The sequence below is a fragment of the Panthera pardus genome, unplaced genomic scaffold (genome assembly GCF_024362965.1).
Source record: "Panthera pardus isolate Hobbes unplaced genomic scaffold, ASM2436296v1 HiC_scaffold_1, whole genome shotgun sequence".
NCBI lineage: Eukaryota > Metazoa > Chordata > Mammalia > Carnivora > Felidae > Panthera > Panthera pardus.
In genome coordinates this window covers 9,518,254-9,533,580 of record NW_026526654.1, presented here as the reverse complement: position 1 = coordinate 9,533,580, position 15,327 = coordinate 9,518,254, and the positions used below count along the sequence as shown (strand labels likewise).

The 15,327-nt window shown below is 48.8% G+C and overlaps 1 protein-coding gene across 1 annotated transcript in view; it reads left to right on the top strand.

The window, feature by feature from the left end:
- CUL4A (cullin 4A) overlaps positions 1–15,327 on the top strand; it is a 46,719-nt gene that overhangs the window by 18,349 nt on the left and 13,043 nt on the right. The window contains exons 6-15 of the mRNA XM_053908328.1: positions 540–702; positions 1,196–1,285; positions 2,861–2,943; positions 5,907–5,974; positions 8,045–8,163; positions 10,536–10,728; positions 11,978–12,082; positions 12,392–12,502; positions 12,586–12,671; positions 13,087–13,194. Of these exons, the coding sequence (XP_053764303.1) occupies positions 540–702; positions 1,196–1,285; positions 2,861–2,943; positions 5,907–5,974; positions 8,045–8,163; positions 10,536–10,728; positions 11,978–12,082; positions 12,392–12,502; positions 12,586–12,671; positions 13,087–13,194 (1,126 nt within the window). The remainder of the gene's footprint in view (positions 1–539; positions 703–1,195; positions 1,286–2,860; positions 2,944–5,906; positions 5,975–8,044; positions 8,164–10,535; positions 10,729–11,977; positions 12,083–12,391; positions 12,503–12,585; positions 12,672–13,086; positions 13,195–15,327) is intronic.

Below are 15,327 nucleotides of genomic sequence, written 5' to 3'. Positions count from 1 at the left end.
CTCCTGGGGGACCTGTGGAGGTGTCTGAACAGAGCACAAGACCTTTTATCCCGTGGTGTCTGCACAACCGCCGAGAGCTGGTTTCCTCCTGAATTCCTCAGCAACAAGCCGAGCGTGTGGTGGCCTCTTCGCAGTGCAGTTTCACACTCCAGCCGCCAACGGAGGGGATCGAGTGCCGTCAGAGGAAGAGGTGTATGGCAAGCTCTGGAGAGGGACCAGAGACGGAAAAGGGAAGGATAGGGCCAGCCGGGTGGCGAGTGTGTGATCCCGCCCCAGGAAGAAGGATGTGAGCTGTTCCCAGATTGACGTACTTCTCAGTGATGCCTGACCCACCCCAGGACACAGCCTTGATAAGAAAGCAAATACAAGGCACAGTAGGCTGGCCACAAATGAAAACACAACAAAGGAGTACTTGACAGGTGGATTGAGAGAATTAGCAAATCAACAGTTTGGGCTAACAGGCACAGCATAGCTTGGAGCTTCACCTGGAACTTCTAAAATGAAACTAAAATTTAGTCTTGTTTTTACTGTTTGTACAGGGATATGGGATTGGAGCTTTTTAGAAACCATATCATTAGTGATAAAATGGTTCAGAGTAAAAGTATTGACGGGATTCTGCTATTAATTGAACGAGAAAGAAGTGGTGAAGCCGTGGATCGGAGTTTGTTAAGAAGTCTGCTGAGTATGCTCTCTGACCTTCAGGTAATCTGTCCTGTCCTAAACATTTACCAATAACTCCTACTAGTCTGTGTCTATATCTGTTGAGTTTGCTGTCTGACCTCGGGTAATCTGCCCTGTCCTAAACGCCCCAATACTTCCTGATAGTCTGTACTACTTATACCAAAATAAACTGGTGTATGAAAGATTTAAATGCAAAAAACTAAAATAATAAAAGTGGCTGTTAAAAATGAGCAAGAGGAGTGACTGTCAGGCTAATGCCAGATCAGGAACCACAGAGGAAAGTGCCCTTAGGACACAGACCCAGTGCTCCAAGGCCAGGGCGGTGCCTCCTGCCCAGGCCCTTAAGGAGCCCATGCGCTGGGCCGATCTGCCCAGGCCTCTGGAGGAGAGGCACACGGGCAACTCCTTAGGGCCAAGTCACCGCAGCCATGCTCCCTCAAAAGCTTGGATTATCAGCACTTCCAAAGGTAGGTTTCTTTTCTGTAATTGGCCAGTAACTTTTCTCTTTTCTTAGGTATATAAAGATTCATTTGAAGTGAAATTTTTGGAAGAAACTAATTGTTTATATGCTGCAGAAGGCCAGAGATTAATGCAAGAAAGAGAGGTAAGACAAGGAGGTACTTCTGAGTCACCTTATTTCTTTTTAAAGAAGTGCGTTTAAGTTAATTTTTAAAAGTTTGTCTTTCCACATTCACAAACATTTTATAAGAAATCTTCTGGGGGCGCCTGGGTGGCTCAGTCGGTTGAGTGTCCGACTTCGGCTCAGGTCATGATCTCGCAGTCTGTGAGTTCGAGCCCCGCGTCGGGCTCTGGGCTGACAGCTCAGAGCCTGGAGCCTGTTTCAGATTCTGTGTCTCCCTCTCTCTGACCCTCGCCTGCTCGTGCTCTGTCTCTCTCTGTCTCAGGAATAAATAAACGTTAAAAAAAAAAAAAGAAAATTTAAAAAAAAAGAAATCTTCTGAAAGCCACAATCTAGCTGAAATTCTCAGTAACAGGCTTCATTGTTCTTACAGTAAAGACTTAATTTCTTATAACTTAGAAACTAGAAACTGTTTTTTTAAATGTTTATTTTCAAGAGCAAGCACGAGTTGGGGAAGGGCAGAGAGAGAGGAGGACAGAGGATCCAAAATGGGCTCCAGGCTATCAGCACAAAGCCCGACGCGGGGCTTGAACTCCCGAACTGTGAGATCATGACCTGAGCCAAAGTTGGGCACTCGACCGACTGAGCTGCCCAGGCGCCCCTTGACTTAGAAGCTTTTTTATTGCCCTTCCCCTGCCAAGTGAAAAAGCCAGTAAGGTAGCTTCTACATGTAAAGTAACAAGTTAAAACAAGAGGATAAAAGGAAATCTTAACTGTAAAAATGACCCAAGCACACCCCAAATCTTCCATTTGTATGAGGCTTTGGAAAAAATTACCCAAAAGACCACAGGAAAAAACATATAACAGTAGCCATATGAACCCAAAATCTTGGCAAGCAGTTAGAGCAGAGACTGAAGGAAGCTCCTGGGGACCCTCCCCCAAATGTTGATCGTTGTCGCGCAGGATGGACTGACCGTTGGTTCTCCATCCCGGTTTTGGAGAGGACACATTATGTGCGGTACCCAGCCTTGCTGCCACCACTGGGTCAGAGCGCTAGAGACCGTATTAGGGGGCCCCCTAGGCCGTCAGGTGACAGGAGAAATGCCCTTTGCCTCTGGAGATCTTCTGCATCCGTGCTGTTTGGCCTCCCCAAGTGAACACCCATCTGTCGATTAGCTTTTGCTGACCCCACTCGTTTGGGGCCAGGGGATGCTATCAGGTCTGCACCCTCTGACCTGAGTGCTGCTGCTCGCCTGCGCATAGGGCCTCAGTGATGGCAGGGACCCAGGGCCTCATCCCAGGAGCTTGACAGTGAGCGGGACACAGCAAAGAAGGGCTGCCCTGTCCTCACTCTAGAGGTCACTTTTACTCTCCAGAACTGAGTTTCAGGAAACTCTGTGCTATGTATCCTGCCCACCTTCACGCCCCCGCTCATCTGTTCTGATACTTGCCTTGAATATATAAGGTGGTTTTTTTTGTTTTTTTAATTTTTCTGTGGACAACAGTGTTTCAGCTTCTTGGGTAACATCAAGAATCTTTGTTACTTAAAAAAAAAATAAAATCTTTGTTACTGACATGTTTAAATGTTGTGTTTGGAAGGTTCCAGAATATCTTAACCACGTAAGTAAGCGTTTAGAGGAGGAAGGAGACCGAGTAATCACGTACCTAGACCACAGCACACAGTGAGTACCATTCATTTACTCAGTTCTCACGGCATGGCCGTAGCCTGCCCTGTTCCTGGCTGTTTATTGAAATAAATGCTGTCTTCTTGGACTCAGCCAGTACTATCAGAGTATCTTTGTTGTTAGCACGTTTTGCTTATGTTATTTGTGATTATCCAGCACCTGTGAGTCACAAGTGCCCTGTTGTGAGTTCTCAGTGAGTTCTCATCCGAAAGGAGTACTTGAGGCTGAGGAACTTGGCATCCTGGGGGTTAGTAACAAGGGATTCTATTTATGTTGATGGAGTATAATTGAGTGTCGGGCACTTTGGGTTGTAAACTTTTTGTTAGATGTGGAATGTAGCTGTAATTTTTATTTATGGTATTAAGTCACATTATTTTTTCTTCTCATCTAATTTTTGTTTTCTCTAAACCTGAAGTTGGTAAGCAGCTAGGTAAAAGTAAAAGAGAAAACTTGTGTGGATGTCTGTTTCTCACCCTGCACGTAACATTTATTCAAGTGAGGAGAGTTAAGAGAAACCAGAGATAGAAGAGACTGAAGGGTAGAAAGTGCAGTGGGGCAGGCAGGATGAGAGGGGCACCGATGTGGCACCTTGAGAATACAGAGAACAGAGGGTCAGGAGAGGAAAGGTGAGCTTGCTTTAGACATTTGAGGGGCCCATGGGGAGCCCCAGGTCTACATAGAAGGATGGTTGTGCTGAAGCCAGGACAGCTGTGTTCCAGGTCCCCTGGGGACCAGGGAGTCACAGGGGCTGGAGGTCGGCAGCAGGGACGCACAGGGAGTATGAGGGAAAATGATGTGCCAGTAGGTCACATCAAGGTTGGGTAAGAGTCTTCGCTAAGTATCTGCTACATTTTTTTCTGTTGATGTTTTCCATATACTGTGAAGTTCAAGAACTTTAGGGAGAGAGATACATGGTAAATCCTGGCGAACAGCAAGCAAATCACCCGCCCAGTTCAGGATGGAGGGGGCGGGGCACTGGGGCCACTGGGGCCTTCTACCTTATGACCTGTAGGCGTTGGGCACAGCAGTCCTTTTCCTTTTCACACGTGCTCATCCACCCCTGTGCATATGCTAGATTTGAAATTTCTCCCCCCAATTTTAAAAAGTATATTGCTTACAAGTATATGTAAGTTATTTAAGCAAAGGAATAACAGATAAAGGTAGTTCGCCTCTGGGCTCGAGCACAGGTGGAGGGAGGGTGCACTGACTGAGGCAGCTCCTGCCACGCTGGGTGATTCAGATGTCACAAAATAAACAGTTGCCGTCAAGGACAGAAGAGGGAAGCCACGGCTGAGCAAGCCACACTTGCCTTCGCGCTGGGCTCCACATGCCCCTTCCTGCCCCCACGCCCTCAGAGCACAGTAGACGGCATCCTGGACGTGGAGCATGCTTGAGGGCAGCGGGGCACTGCTTTGAGCTGCACCTTGTGACCCGCCTCATGCTGGACACCACAGCCAGGTCACTCGGCAGGCCCTACCCCAGGGACTCTCATCCCTCAGTGTGGGAAGGACCCGCTCTCCTGCTGCTTGGCACAGTCGGTAGATTGTCACTTTGTCACTGTAGATTATAAGGTCGATTCTTGGGCACCTGGGTGCTGAGGCAGCGCGTTCCCCAGGACTGCACCTCTGGGCTCGAGGGGCCTGCAGTTTCTGCCCTGGGCTCTGCTGGGACCTGTCACAGCACCCGGGCTCATGTGGGTGCTGCATGGGCTGTTGGAATGGAAACGGTGATGGAGTCTAGATTGCACGCCGCCTGGAGGCAGTGGTTCCGTGAACACAGGACAAGTCGCTCGGCGAAGCCAGTCATCGGGAAACTGCACATCAAAACCAGTGCCACCTCACGCCTGCCACCGTGGCTTTTGAGTAAAAAAGGCACACAGCACGAAGCCCTGGTGAGGACCAGCAGAAGTCAGAACCGCCGTGCATGGTCAGTAGGAACATGGGCAGCTGCCCAGAAGACGGATCGTTAGCTCCTCAGCTCCCCAGAGTGGTAGACAGAGCTAGGTGTTTTTTCAACACACCAGTTCTACTCCCAAATAGATAAGTAAAAACATCCACAAGACTTGCTTGCAAATATTCAGGCAGCGTTACTCAGTAGTCAACAAGGAGAAACCACCCACTGCCCCCTGGTGACGTGCCGCCGCTGAAGCTGTTTGGACGGGTGCACTACTGGCCCTCCCTGCTGTCAGCCCCTGACCTCTGACCTCCGCCCCCACCTCCCGTCATCGTGCTGCCCCTCCTGGAGGCAGACCCTCACCTCTCAGTGGGCACAGTCCCTGACCTCTGCTCTCTCGCAAGGGGGGTATGTGCTTTCTCTGGGGTCGCTGTTAGGTTTAAGGTGGGCCATTGTAAAGTTCTTTATGAAGCAAAGACTTGAGAAGATACCCGAAATTAATAATCCTGGGACTAAAGCACGTCTGATTAAGAAAAACTAAAACGACATGAACTATGGAATATGTACTCAGGAAGGACAGTTGTGCATGTCCCCGTGACTGTGGCAGTCACACTTGGCGATGTTTCAGAGTTTCAAATATTCTGTTCGATGTGACACTTCCGTAGTATGGGCCTCACAGAGGAGCTTCCTTGATAAGTGGTGATGGGAGGGGGCAGGCCTGTCCACGTAGAGGTTGTGGGGCCTGGAGCAGGGGCGGCCACGGAGTGGGGGACGGGGCCAGTGTGCCTTGAATCCAAAAGGCAAAGCTTTGTTTTGACAATTGCCAGCCAGGCATTGGGGTGCAGGGCACTTGACTGTCTGCTGGTGTCTCCTTTTCCCTGGACCCCTGGTCTCTGTTGTCCAGTAAGATTGTCTTTAGAAAGATTTCAGAGTCCTCATGGACAGCAGGGAGATGGCTGTTCTGATTAACTCCGTGTCAGGTGTGTAGACAATAAATGCCCCATCTTTACAGGTGATCAAAGTCTCTCCATCAATTGCTTACACCTTGTCTTTTTGCCTCATAATAGGAAACCACTGATTGCTTGTGTGGAGAAACAGCTGTTAGGAGAACATTTGACAGCAATTCTGCAGAAAGGTAGATTTTCCTAACTTTTGTGTCAAGTTACCCTGCATGGTCGCCCTTGACATTTTAAGGAAGTGAGTGAAATGGCGTAAATACCAGCTTAAGGACATCCATTACGATGAGACAGTCACTAAAAATCGTTGGCAATAACGAGCATGTTAGCCCTGGAAACACCGGGAAAGGCGTCTGGTAGAAATCAAGAAATCACAGGACATGCTGTTCTCAGCTGAAGCCGCTGAGAAACCCCCTGGGCCACAGACAGCTTGCAGCTGGGTCCTTGTGCGGTGCCTACGGGCGCTGGCAGGCACAGAGCTCCCAAGGGTGCAGGCTGGTCGCACGGGCTGCGCGGCTGTGGTGGGGCTTCCTCCCCACGCACCCCAAGAGGCTGAACGCCACGTGAACTGCCAGGTGGCTGGGGACTTCGGCCAGAGTCCCGACTATGCCGGACAAACCCTCCGCTGGCAGAGGGAGGGCGCAGCACTGCTGACTGGGCAGCGTGCCCTCTTGCGCCACATCCCTGGTGCTGCTCGTCAGGCCCTGGTAAGGGTGGTTCCAGCAGCTACTGTGTGTCCCGGAGGAGCGTCCCGCCTGCCCTCTGTGTCTGTGCCCTTCACAGTGTGCTTAGTTCTCTGGGGTTCAGAGCGCACGGTCTCCCCCTCTTCAGTCCTTCACGGTACTTTGTATAACTATTAGGTGTGTAATGTTACCATTTGAAAGTCATGATGGAGCTACAGGATTTATTTCAAGATGTTGGAGACCTTAAAGCTTAATTATGGGGAGGCCCAGAATTATGGACGTAAATTATAAATTATAAGAAAAATAAATAGCCAAATATATTCTGATTTGGACTCTGCCAGGTGGTAGTATTATCTGTAATGAGACACCTGAGCATAGGGTCTCCACGGAAACCAGAACAAAGCCAGGAGGGGAGAGCTGGCATTACTGAGTGCCGGTATCTTCTAGGCCCAGGAACCGCCCCCCCCCACCCTGCGAGGTCATGACCCCATCATACAAGTAAGGAAAGCGGCTCCAAACAGCCTGACACAGGTGCCTCCAAGCACAGCCCCTAAGCCAAGGTCCAGGTGCAGATCTGGATCTCTGTCCTTCTGTACTGGGAATCATTCACACGGACGAGGTCTGGATTTACTGTCCATCTAAAGCAAGTGTGTTCAAACCCCATACTAGGTATTTTCTGAAAGGAGTCTTAGGATGAATGACTTTAAGTAAATAGTAGAAATTTGCATAAAGTCTTCCAAGAACATGGCAAATTATGTACAAGCTTAATCTAAATTTTATTAAGAGACATTTGAAAACTGAGAAGCTGTAGTTTTTGAGTTCTTGAAGAAAGACATTTAGGGTTTCAGGAGGATAAATTATAAAAAATTATTTGCAAAAAAAATTATTTGCATCACTAGGTCAGAATGTAATTCGGAGAAATAAACATTCAGAGCCCTTGCTAAAGATGTGTGATTCTGGCCCCAGGACGCACCTGTGTGCACCTGTTTCCCTCCTTTGATGTGTGGACACTGTGCCCACGTGACAGAAGAACCTGAGACTTGAGTCACATGGCTCACACCTCCCCACGCCTGGCCTCGCAGCCTCTGCAGGGCTGTCACAAAGCAGACATCTTAGACAGTTTTCTCTTCCTGATTTCCGTACTGTTTTAGAAAGGCTTCGTAAAAATCTAAATACCTAAAACAGGAAAACCCCTGAAAGTGCTATGTTAAATAACTTCAGAATCCCCAACAGACAGCAGACGCTTCTCTCCCACGGCTTATCGCATAAGTGGATAGAGTGGATGACCTGACAGGTTAGACTCGGGCCCCCAGATCTGCTCTCTGAGTGATGATAGTGAGAGGTGCCCAGGGGCGCTGCCCTGGCTGCTGTGTTAGTGGGACCGGGGCTCTGGCGACCTGAATTGAGCAGCACGGCCGCTAGCGTCCTCTGGCGGTGGGGCCTGGCCAACGGGGCCGCGTAGGACTGTTTCTCACCCACGGAGGACAGGGGTCGGCCCCACACTTGTGAGGCGCCCGTTCACACATGGACCCCCGAGCCGCGCTAACGCTCGCTGTGCCGTCGCAGGGCTCGACCAGCTGCTGGACGAGAACCGAGTGCCCGACCTCACCCAGATGTACCAGCTGTTCAGCCGCGTGAAGGGTGGGCAGCAGGTCCTGCTGCAGCACTGGAGCGAGTACATCAAGGTGCGTGGGGCTGTCGTGATGCGCGGTGACCGCGCCTGTGGATGGCAGCGTCCTGTCTCCCGGCCGTGTGGCTCCCCACATGGGGAGGGGCTCTTCTCGAGGCGGGGGCTCGGGTGGACGGCAGTCTCGCGTTTCCTCCCCAATGAGGCAAACCTTTTCTGAAAGATGGCCCCGCCCGTGAGCACCCCACAGCCAGACGTCATTAAAGGCTGCCATCGGTCACCTGCCTGGGCTCCGGTGCCACGTACAGCCACAACTTTCAAAAAGTCGCATTTCTGTGCATCTGATTTTTAAACACCTCATGCCTTTGCTCATCGACCGTGAGAATGGTTACACGTTTTGGTGTATCCATTTGGTGGCATGTGTGCTGCCACGTCTCCCACCATCCAGATCCGTTATTGTCACAGTGCTGTGATGTTTCTGTGACGCGTCTGTATATGGTCATGGGAAGGCAGCAGCAGGGCCCTCATGCTGACGGAGGGGGTGGGAGCACACAAGGCTGTGCCGGTGACAAGTCGGGGGAACAGCATACTCTGGGGCGGGGGCGGGGGGGTGGGCAGCCTGGAGAAGCTGGATGCAGTGTGCCAGTGCCAGGATCCTGGTGGTGATACCATTCTGCAGCTTTGCCGGATAGTGCCATCGGGGAGCTGAGCCAAGTGTAGGAGGGATCTCTGTTCTTTCCGCTGCACGTGAATCTGTAGTGATCACAGAAAGTTCAGTTATATAGAAAGGATGATGGAAAGCTTGCACGCATGCTGTATGGAATAATCAGTCCTAAGATCGCTTATCTGCCTCCACGTGGGAAGCTCATGCCCGCAGGCACAACCCCCTGATACTTTGTACACAACAACATGGAGCTGGACGTGGTTACCAACTCACGCCAGCAACAGAGCTGTATGTTCCAAAAAGATTGGAGAACGAGGGCTTTGCTGACGAGTAGCCCTAGGAGCAGGAACGTGTGCTGAACGCAAGAGCTCCCCTGTACACATGCAGTCCAGGTCTTAGAGATCAGTGGTGTGACCGCTGTTCCTGAGTGTCTGTCAGCGACATGCAGTCACACTGACAGGAATGGAGATTATGTTCGACACTGTGTCGTTATCACAGTGAAGCTGATCCCTGGCAGCGTGTGTGTGTTATTTTTAAATGCACTCAGTACAAAAGTGTACGGAGGAAAATCCCTTCCACCCCGGCTGGGCATACCGTGTCCCTCTCCAGAAGGGATCGCTGCCAGTTTCATTTGTACCATTTCGCCAGTAATCTGCCTTCACTTATGTATAGGATACGTAAGTATGTGTACGTATGCTATTAAGACCAGTTTTCCCAAAGTACATATCTGAAAAGACGAAATTGGACTGAGGGAATTTTGAAGATCTTACTGGCTTTATTTGGTACCATCCAGCCGATAGAAAGGAGCCTTGGGGAGCTGTGTGATAGGGAAGCCTTTTATAGACAGGATGGGGCAGGACCAGGAAGTTATCCTGGCAAAGACTGATTGCTTGTGGCAAGGTCACCTTCCTGAGGGGATGACAGGGAACCGTCTGGCAGATGACGTCACTAGTGTTGACAAGCCTAGTGATTGAGTGCTTGAAGACTCTGTTCCTCGGAGGGACCAAAACCTCAGTTAGGTCAGGTGTTAAGCCCTGGTTTGCTGACGTGATGCTTAGCACAGTGACTCCATTTGGGGCCTGCTGTCTCTGTCCCTTCTCTAAACACATCAAATAGTATAATTGTATCTACCAAAGTTTATATCATCAAACAGCGAACTATTATTGTCACATAATAGACTTCTAGTGATGTTTAATATAGCATTTTTCAATTAAAAATGCAGCCTAAAACTGGGCTTTGGTTAGCAGTGGGAGAAAAAGGAAACTCTAGTCAAGAAGTCCAAGTAGGTGTGTTGGGTTAATGGGAACGTCTGAGAAATTTGTAAGTGAAAGTTTTCAGGTTTTTTTTAAATGTTAATTTATTTTGGGCAGGGGGTGGGGGTTGGTTGGGGAGGGCAGAGGGAGAGAGAGAATCTCCACGGAGCCCAATATGGGGCTTGAACTCACGAACTGTGAGATCATGACCTGAGCTGAGATCAAGAGTTGGATGCTCAACCGACTGAGCCACCCAGGCGCCCCAGTAAAAGTTTATTTTTGTTTTTGTTTTTAAGCAGTGGACATTTTCCCACTAATTCACAAATTCTTTCAAAAGCAGAATTCAAACACTGAAGCGTTAATTGTATATTCACTTAACTTCTTGAACGTACACTGAATTTGTGGAACTTTTGAAACGATTTAGTATTTAACACCAACGGTGATTATTAAAGTCTCAGGAGAACATGTATGGTGCCGTTACCTGCCACTGATGCGGTGTGTGTGTTCTTGTAGACTTTCGGGACAACAATTGTCATCAATCCTGAGAAGGACAAAGATATGGTACAGGACCTGCTGGATTTTAAGGACCGAGTGGACCACGTGATAGAAGCATGCTTCCAGAGGAACGAGAAGTTCATCAACTTGATGAAGGAGTCCTTTGAGACGTTTATCAATAAGAGGCCGAATAAGCCCGCAGAACTGATAGGTAGAAAACGTATTTCCAGACGTTGTTTTAATATGGGAAAAGAAAGCAGAACTTAAGCAAAACCTTTCCCCGGAATCTTTAAGCTCCCCTTGGGGAGGGTGGAGAAGGGTTGTGTGTATACGTATCGTGTGTGTAGAAGCACACACGGCACTTATAAGGGAGAACGGAGTAGTGATTTTGTCAAGTGGCAGCTTGATGTCACAGAAGAAGGAAGAGAGAGTACAGATGTGCTTCTGGTTCTGTCTGGAGCATGGCCGCTGATCTGCGCTCTGGGATCGGAAGAAGAGGGTTTGCTATATAAGAGTACCTCGGCGTTACGAGGGTGACGTGACCAATTAGCGTGGAGACGTTCGTGTGTCCCTGTCTTCGCGTTATCTCACCAGCATTAAAATAGGGTAAAATTGGATGTGGTCTTAAAAGATCACGTTTTAAGATGAAGCAGTTTTTAAATTATCACTTTATACAATTATGTCGTGATAATAGCAAAGCATATTTCGGGATTCATAGACTCTCACTAGTCAATGGAAGTTTTTAGGCAAAGGGCAAAGAAAGATGTAGTAAGTACAGTGATTCAGCGTTGAACTTCCTACTGTTGAGGGTATGTGATGGGGACGTGGGGTTCATTGTGCAGTTTCTACCTCTGTGTATGTTCAGAGGATTTCATAATGAAAAAATTGTGAAGGGAAAAAACTAATAAAAGCAGCGACGAAAGGGGCACCTGGCTGGCTCAGCCAGTGGAGCGTGCGACTCTTAATCTTGGTGTTGTGGGTTCAAGGCCCACATTAGTGTAGAGATTACTTAAAAAAAATTAAATCTTTAAAAAAGAAAAAGCAACCAAACAAAAAATTCACAAGGCAGTTTAGCTTGGCCTTCATACCACTTTCTGGATTGTGGTTTCTCCAGAGATGGGTATTGAACTCCTGGAGTGTGGGCTTCTGGAAGGCATGGCCAATCTGTGGTCTCAGGTACGAGAGGCCTGTGTTCAGGGATGCTACATCTGGAAGGTGGGGCCCTCCCGTTGCTGGAGCAGCGGTATAATTATTTATCTCCCATGACTTGAAAATACTTGCCATAGAAAATTCACATGATCTGCCTTTTGTCATAAAATAATATCTTTTTGGAAAGGTTCTAGAGTGTTGCTGTCTACTTTTTGCTTGTAGAAATTAAAGATGCTCTTTTTTTCTATTTAGGAAATGTATTATATAAGAAATACTTGTTTTTTAAATACTGTAAACTTTTACTCTCACAGCAAAACATGTTGATTCAAAATTGAGAGCGGGTAATAAAGAAGCAACAGACGAGGAGCTGGAGAGGATTCTCGACAAGGTCATGATAATATTCAGGTTCATTCACGGTGAGACACACTCTACGCTGTTCCTATTAACACTGAGCAGGGAGAGACGAGACGGTCAATACGTCTGTACATGGGCCCCCTCTTTTCCTTGAGACAGACAGACAGAAACACTCCCGCTTCCGTGTTAGCACGGGGAATGGAGGGGTGGGCGCCCATCGATGGCAGCGCGGGTGTCCTCCTATGGGGGCATCCCGCACAGGCCCCTGCCGAGCTCCCTGCGGCACAGCCGCCACTGGAGTCTCAGCCGGAGTGAGCAAGTGCGCGTTAATAGTCCAGCGTCTCACGCCATTTTCATTTGCTTATAAACAGGGAAAGATGTCTTCGAAGCATTTTATAAAAAAGATTTGGCAAAAAGACTCCTTGTTGGAAAAAGCGCCTCAGTAGATGCTGAAAAATCTATGTTGTCCAAACTAAAGCACGGTAAGCGTGTGGGCCCCGGGGTGTACCCTTCCCTGCGCTGGGCCTCGTCCCTGGGGGTGCTCACGCCTCCGCTTGTGTCCCAGAGTGCGGCGCAGCATTCACCAGCAAGCTGGAAGGCATGTTCAAGGACATGGAGCTGTCCAAGGACATCATGGTGCAGTTCAAGCAGGCAAGCTCTGTTTGTTTCACGTGGGACAGCCGAACAGGAGCCACCCCGCTTTAAGTTGTGTTGGGGGGGGTGTCAGCCAAGGGAAAACCCTCCGCCTTGAGAATCATACATGTCCACATGTCCAAATAACTGAAATTCAAAATGAAAAAGAAAAGTAATCCCTAAAAATGTTTAAAAATTTTTGATTTAAAGAGGTGTGCTAGTGTCCTGTATTGGTAACATAACCAAGAAAGAAAAAATATCCCAAATGACTTTGGAACATGTTGCATGGCTTCAGTGGGATGTGTTCTTGGGACTAGGTGCAAACACATGTTGAAATGTGGTTTGAAAATTACACTGTTTATTCTTTTACGAACTAGTTATTTTTGATGACATTCTGCAGTAACTGTTTCCTCTTGGTTTTCTTTGTCTTTAGTATATGCAGAATCAGAGTGACCCAGGTTCTATAGATCTAACCGTGAACATACTTACGATGGGGTACTGGCCAACATACACACCTATGGAAGTGCATTTGACTCCAGAAGTAAGTGTTTCAAAGAGTGTTTGCCTTTTATTTTTCATATATCAGTGTTGCCAAAGTACTGTGGACTGCTTTGGGGTTTTTTTGTTTTTAATGTTTATTTTTGAGAGAGAGAGAGCGCAAGCAAGGGAGGGGCAGAGAGAAAGGAAGACACAGAATCTGAAGCAGGCTCCAGACTCTGAGCTGTCAGCACAGGGCTCAAACTCACAAACCGTGAGATCATGACCCGAGCCAAAGCCAAGAGGTGGATGCTTAACCAACTGAGCCACCCAGTCACCATGCAGTAAATTTTAAAAAGTATTTGGGGAAAGGGCACATGGGTGGCTCAGTCAGTTAAGTGTCCAACTTTCAGCTCAGGTCATGATCTCATGGTTCATGGCCTCTGTGCTGACAGCTCAGAGCCTGGAGCCTGTTTCAGATTCTGTGTCTCCCCCACTGTCTTCTCTGTCCTTCCCCTACTCATGCTCTATGTCTCTCTCCCAAAAATAAACATCAAAAAGATAAAAGTGTCTGGGGAATAGTTATGGAAACCAAATACATTAAGTGTTTTATTTATTTTTGAGAGAGTGTGTGTGCGCGTGTGTGTAAGTGGGTAAGAGGCAGAGAGAGGGGGACAGAGGATCTAAAGTGGGCTTCCCGCTGACAGCAGAGAGCCCAGTGTGAGGTTCGAACTCAGACCTCGAGATCATGACCTGAGCCAAAGTTGATGCTTAACTGACTGAGCCCCCCAGGCACTTGCCCTGTGGACTTCTTACACATATACCATGCACAGAGATGCTACCTGTCACGGAGTATTTAACGAGAGGTTTTTTTAAATCACAGAAGTAAAACTGCAGGGTCCTCATAGCCTCTGGAAAACAGCATTTCACCATGACGGCCTGTGTCCCCTGGCTGGTTTGGGGTGGAGCTGGGAAGAAAACAGCAGGGACAAGGGCCTTCTAGAAAGGACCAAGAAAGGCACCTGGGAGCCCAGGCTGGAGACAGCCTGTCGTGAGGCTGTTTGTTCCGTTTCCAAGACTCTCTGTTTCAGGGTTTTCTTCTGTTTCTGACTCTGCTGGTTGGTCTTTGTGGTTGTCTCCTTTTTGTGTTTGTTTTAACTGGTTATTGAAGTACAGTTGATGCACCGTGATACTTGTCTTCTCCTGTGGGCCCTCCACCTCTACTCTAGACGCTAACGTTCCCAGAGCCTGTCAGCTCCCTTCTCAGCCCACACAGGCCCTCAGCCTCCAGCCTGTGAGTCCGTGGTCCTGAGCACATATGCACCAACGTCCCCAGGCTCAGACGCCCCAGATTGCTGCGGTCCCCTCCTCCCTCCCCAAGCAACTGCTGTCTGCAGGTGCCACAGCTGTGTCCTGAGCTGCCTGCGGGCTCTATGCCCCTCAGTTCCCACGTTCTCCAGGGCTTCTGTGCCCCCCTCCAGAAAACCTCACTCCAGAAAACCACCTCCAGAAAGTGAGCCACCTCCAGAAAACCTCACTCCACCCCCATCCGTCCTCAGCATTTGACTGCTGGTTAAGACTTCCCTCCCCAGACGCTTTCTCCAGAAAACCCTCCGTCGCCTCCTCACCCCGCTCACTGGGCCAGGCAGGTCCATCCTGGGTGTGTCTCTTGTGGCACTTTGAGTTTGTTTGCTTCTTATTTTGAGGTGATTCAGACTTACAGAGACTTTGCGAGAATAGTTCAAAGCATTCCCAGAACGTGTTGCCTGTGTTTTCAGCACTGACACTTGAGAGGCTACATCATACCTCCTGCACCTAGTACTTCAGTGGGTACCTCCCAGAGACGCTCTCGAGTCAATTACTGCCGTAACAGTTTTATCCCAGGGGGAGGGAGCCCTCTCTGCTTTTGTCCAGACACCATCCAGGCCCCACACCACAGTTACCCTGTTCCCCTTCCCCGTATCACCTACACCAGCCTCTTCTTTCTTAACGTTCACACATCCCAAAACCGCACACCAGTTTTCATGAATTATGTCCACTGGGCTCATCCAGCAAGGGTCCCACACAATTTGCTCAGCCAACAGCACATCAGGAGGTACCTGCTGTCTGTTTGCCCCCGTCTGTTGGTGTCCCATGTTGTCGTTGGTTAAAGCTTTAGCTGGCTTCTCTGTGTGGTTAGTGTTTCTCCTGTTGTACT